This window comes from Portunus trituberculatus, chromosome 18 (assembly GCF_017591435.1).
Source record: "Portunus trituberculatus isolate SZX2019 chromosome 18, ASM1759143v1, whole genome shotgun sequence".
NCBI classification, from domain to species: Eukaryota; Metazoa; Arthropoda; class Malacostraca; order Decapoda; family Portunidae; genus Portunus; species Portunus trituberculatus.
Genome location: NC_059272.1, coordinates 8,281,857 through 8,286,790, shown reverse-complemented (window position 1 = coordinate 8,286,790; position 4,934 = coordinate 8,281,857). Strand labels below are relative to the sequence as shown.

The window sequence follows — 4,934 nt, the reverse complement described above, 5'->3', positions numbered from 1 at the left end:
TCTCGCTGGCATTCCTCATAACACAGACGAACGCGGCGCCAGCCCTACCAGTCCCTGGATCAGCGGAGGCGTCTGTGTAGTATTCAGCCGCGTCAGGGAGGCGGGCCGTGTTGATGGTGATTTGCAGAGGTGCCGGTGTCCATGGAGGGAGTGCATGTGCGCCATGGTGGATGGTGGCTGCTTGCACATCCTCCTATGTTATGTTGAGATCTCTGAGGTTATTAGCTGCCTGGACAACCCATTTGCCCTGGCCACGGCAGCCTTGAAGGTGTTGGAGACTTGTGAGCGTGTGGTCAGGATGGTCCCTTGTGAGCGTGTGGTCAGGATGGTCCCTTGTGCATGTCTTGACTGTGAAAGATGCATTCATGTATTTTATTCTGTCTGTCACTGTTGGCATTTGTGTCTCTGCTCGCAGGTTGTCTGTCTTCGTCCACTTCAGTGCGCCGAGAGCAACTCTCAAGGCTTCATTTTGTGTTGCTTCTAGAGCGGCAGCATCTCCGGCAGTGATGGTGAGAAGAACAGGACTTGCATAATCTATCAGCGAGCGCACCAAGGCTTTGTATGCGGCGAGGATGACGGCGCCTGAGGCTCCCATGCCTCTCCATGACAGGGCTCGTAGTAGTCTGATCCTGGGACGGCATTTCTCCTTAAGATGTTGCACCTCGGCCTTGCTGGTGCCATTCCGAGATACGACAACGCCGAGGTACCTGTGAGTAGCCCCCAGTCAATTTCTTGACCCTGGAGGCGGAGTTTGGTCTGGGGCATGCGGCGGGTCTTTGCCATGGCTTTGGTCTTGCTGTGCGATATAGTGAAGCCAATTGTATCGCATTTGTTCGCCAGGATGTCGAGTGAGGCTTGCATCTTGGTGACAGAGTCTTTCTCGGTGGTCTGCAGAACAATGTCGTCTGCGTAGCCGATGTGTTGTGTGCCCGCGGGGTATGGGAGTGTTGCCAACACGTTCATCAACACATTGAAGAGGGTGGGGCTCATGACGCTTCCCTGTGGCGTGCCATTTTCTAAAGTGTGGTAGTGTGAGGCATGACCTTGAAATATGACGCGGGCTCGTCTGTTCGTCAGGTACTGTTTTATCCACGTGAGCAGCTTTCCTTTGACGCCCAGCTTGGTGAGTTCGTGGAGGATGACCGTCGGCTGCGCCCTATCAAAGGCTTTCTCGATGTCAATGAACACTTCGGTTTTCGCCTTTGCATTTGATGTGTAGTTGACCAGGCAGTTTGCAGTACTTCTGTTTTGAACGAAGCCATTTATTCCTGCGTCAAATTTTCCTATTTTGTACTGAAGTCGACGTAGGAGAATTCTTTCCATCATTTTGCAGATGGTGGAGGTGAGGCTGATAGGTCTAAATTTACACTGGTCGTTGTGCTTCGGTATGGGAATGATGTTGGCCGTTGTCCATTCTTCAGGCACCTCTCCATGCGTCAGCGACATGTTGAACAGTCGGAGCAGGGGATCACCCGCCACGTCACACACATGATTCAGCATGGAGTATGTGATGCCATCCTCTCTAGGGGCTGTGTCCTTGCTGGGCTTGCGTGCTCGCAGAAGCTCCTCCCGCGTTACCTGGTGGTCAGTATCATCAGGGAGGTGTGTCGCGGTTGTGACACTGACGAGTCACGCGGGGTCGAGTGTGGCCTTGTTGTCTCACAGATGTTGTGGGAGGTTGGTAGTAGCAGACCTGTCACGGTACTCCATGATTAAGTCCTCTGCTTTCCCGGCTGGGTCAGGGTGTGCTGGTGGGCGTGCATGTTTACCCGACATTGTTAATTTTCTTCCAGGCTGCGGTCATGCTGGTGGAGCGGCTGAGAGTTGCCATAGACGTAAGCCATTTTTCTTCGCGTATTTTATTTAATTGTTCTCTTGCATATATGTTCCACTCCTGTAAGTTTGCTTTATCATCCTCATTCTTCGTAGACTGGTACACCTTGGTTAGCTGGCGAGTCATTCTAGTGAGCAGGTTAACTCTGTCATTGTAATACCAGCAGTATTTCTTGTTAGGGTTGTACTTTTTCATTCCTCTGGTTGGCATGGAGGCATCAGCTGCATCTTGAATGGCTCTTGTGAGGTCACTTGCAAACTGTTGTGTCGACTCAGGAACTTTATAATCTGTATACCAGGTGTTGAGTGTATCTGTGAATTTTCCCCAGTCCGCCTTGTGAGTCAACCATTTTTTCCTGTTAATAATGCAGTCAGGTTATAGATTAACAGTGACATTTCTTGAGCCCAATGGTCACTCAGAAGCTCCGGGACTCCTTCCACATCCATATTCTGGCCGTCCCCGTTCACCATTATAATGAGGTCCAGCCTGCCTCCTGCTATATGTGTAGGTCGCGGCTCACCGTGAAGCACAGCTGCTGCAGCAAAGTCCTCCAGTACCTGCGTGATGTGCCGTCCTCGCTGGTTCACGTTACCGTCCCCCCACGGCTCATGGAGGGGGTGGTGGGCATTAAAGTCACCACTCAGGAGTGTTGGTGTCATGTTCGGGTCTTCTAGTAGGGGCAGCAGGTCTAGAGTTGATCTCTGTCGGCAGTACACATTGTAGATATTGAGCTTGTATGTGCGGCCGAGGTGCAGCGTGACGCACAGAGTGTCCACCTGCTCACCTAGGTCGTGAGGGTTCTCTGTCAGGGCGGCTGGAATGTCTTTTCTCACTAGGGTTACGAGGCCTCGTGATCCTCCTTGTCGGTACGGTTGATAAAAGACTTGGTAGCGTCTGCCAAGTCTTACGGTGGTTGCGTCGGTCACTAAACTTTCCTGCAGAAGGACAACGGCCGTGTTGTGAGCGTTTATATATTGCGAGAGATTATTGGCTTTGCTCACTAAGCCATAGATATTCCACTGTAGGACGGTTAACTGGGTGATGGTGTTCTGTTTTCTCGCTCCTGTGATCGGTGTTGTCTGGCGGGGCTTGGGCGGCTGGCTGGGCGGGGTCGGCTCGGTTGTCAGTTGTTTCGTCTAGTCTTCGCAGGTGTCCATCGCCTCCACTTCCTGTCTCGCGGGCTGTTGGTGCTCCTTCACGGCTGTCTGCTTCGGCGTGGGGGTCACTGTTGCAGTTTTGGATGTGGCGGCTACAGTGGCCTCCGTCACACCGCGCGGCTCGTCTCGATGTTGTTTCGGTTTTGTCCCCGTGACATTTTGAAGGAGCTGAGCCATCATGGCTCTCATGCTTGATATTTCTGATTCCATATTTTTCATGGACGTTGCCATTTGTTGGCGGAGTTCTTGATTTTCTTTTTGAAGAGCTGCTTGTGAATCCCAGAGTTGTTTTACCTCTTGGCAAAGGATCTTCACTTCCTCCTCCAACTTGCTCGTGATGTGAGAGACGTGTGTGCTGTTTTGTGATTGTTGGGTATGGGGTGGCTTCATCTGTGGGGGCAGGGGGGCAGGGTGGGGGAAGGGTTGGCCTGGCATTTGTAGTTGTGGGGGGTGAGACAGCTCCTCTTGTAAGGCTTGAGAGGCATGTGGGTATGGGGGCCGGTCCTGTGCTTGGGATGCGGGAGGCTTGGTAGGATGGAGGAGGGGGGCTGTGGATGGTGGGGTTGACCCGACGACTAGTGGGCTGGAGGGTGGGTAGGGTGGAGGAGCGGGGTGTGAGGTGATGGTGGTGGTGGCGACGGTGTCAGGTGGGAGAGGCGAGGGTGGGTCGCTGAGGAGGGATGCTGGTGACCTGACTGCAGGTGTTCGGCCAGGGGTAGGGGTGGGAAGGCCTCGGATGTGAGAGGGGGCAGTGAAGGTAGGGCAGCTGTGGTCGTTGGCGTGTCTCGCGGAAAGGTGGTGACAGGTCTCCTGGGACACTTCGGGCTCCATGCGTGATGCTCCTGGGAGCAGTTTGGACATTTTGACACAATTGCTTCTCCTTTTGTGAGTTTCTCTTTGCAAATTTTCGTGTCGTGACCCTCTGAACAGAAACCGCACCTCACCTTCTTGTCGCACTCCCACGCCCTGTGTCCCCACTCCTGGCACTTCCCACAGAAGGTTGGCTTGCCTATATAGCTCTCCACCCTCAGAGGCCGAATACTTGGCAGATACAGTTGTGTGGGGGGCTCACCCTCCCACAGCACAGTCACTTGATTCCTGGGCGTCTTCGTGTCTCGATGATAGTTCCTCTCTGCCTTTAGCACTGAAGGAAGATTCTCTATAAAGGTCAGCGGCAGGAAGGACGGGTAGTTGCGAATCATGAGTTTGGTTCTTTGATTTTCTGATGTTATTTCCGTCCACTTCATGATGCCGCTATCGTATGGATGTCCTATTTTTGTGAGGAATTTTACTGTGTCCTTGTCCTTCGTGACTGCTATGACTGTTTTGGCGGTCAGGCGCGGTGTCACAGACAAGTTGCGATGCTTGTCCACGACCTCCGCTAGCCATATCATCCTGTCCATCGGGGAGATGCCCTTCGGAAAGTGAAGGTGGTAGCATGTGTCTTTCGGCTGTTGTCATGATGATTGGGAAGCACCAGCTTCTTGATTCCCGGCTGTCTTGCTTTTCTTTTTGTTGTTATTAAGTAGCTGAAATCCATCATTGTCCTCCATGTTATCAGCAGCCTCCCATGTGCTGCGTCGTTTTACAGATTTGCCATGTTGCGATTCCGTAACGGAACTTTCACTACACTTGGAAATTATATGTTCACTTTCAGGATTAACGTTCAAGTTTTCACTTAATTCTGGCATCACTCACCACCACTAGGCAGTGGGATGATAAAGCACGATACACTAGAGATACACACAACCCTCTACCACAAACTCAGAATGGAAACATAGAGCACTGTTATAGCTCCGGGGGACAGCGGAACCTCCCTCCCTCACTGCTAAAAGGCAACTAAGAGAGAGAGAGAGAGAGAGAGAGAGAGAGAGAGAGAGAGAGAGAGAGAGAGAGAGAGAGAGAGAGAGAGAGAGGGGGGCCTCCTGCGTGTCTCTGTCCCG

The 4,934-nt window shown here is 52.4% G+C and overlaps 1 protein-coding gene across 1 annotated transcript; it reads right to left on the bottom strand.

The window, feature by feature from the left end:
* Positions 1-537: 537 nt before the first annotated feature.
* Positions 538-4,394, bottom strand: LOC123505358. The gene is made up of 5 exons (XM_045256576.1): positions 3,926-4,394; positions 3,001-3,833; positions 2,250-2,769; positions 1,770-2,121; positions 538-1,621 (listed from the first exon to the last, which is right to left on the bottom strand). The coding sequence occupies exons 1-5, from the start codon at positions 4,392-4,394 to the stop codon at positions 538-540; spliced, it is 3,258 nt and encodes a 1,085-aa protein (XP_045112511.1).
* Positions 4,395-4,934: the final 540 nt, after the last annotated feature.

What these genes read in the sequence shown, in the direction of transcription:
- LOC123505358 (XM_045256576.1), bottom strand. Translation starts at nt 4,394, where the DNA reads ATGGACAGGATGATATGGCTAGCGGAGGTCGTGGACAAGCATCGCAAC. An exon ending in AACAGCCCGCGAGACAGGAA is followed by an intron (nt 2,770 to 3,000) that starts GTGGAGGCGATG and finishes GTCCTTCTGCAG; the next exon opens with GAAAGTTTAGTGACCGACGC. An exon ending in AAGAAAATTAACAATGTCGG is followed by an intron (nt 1,622 to 1,769) that starts GTAAACATGCAC and finishes GTGACTCGTCAG; the next exon opens with TGTCACAACCGCGACACACC.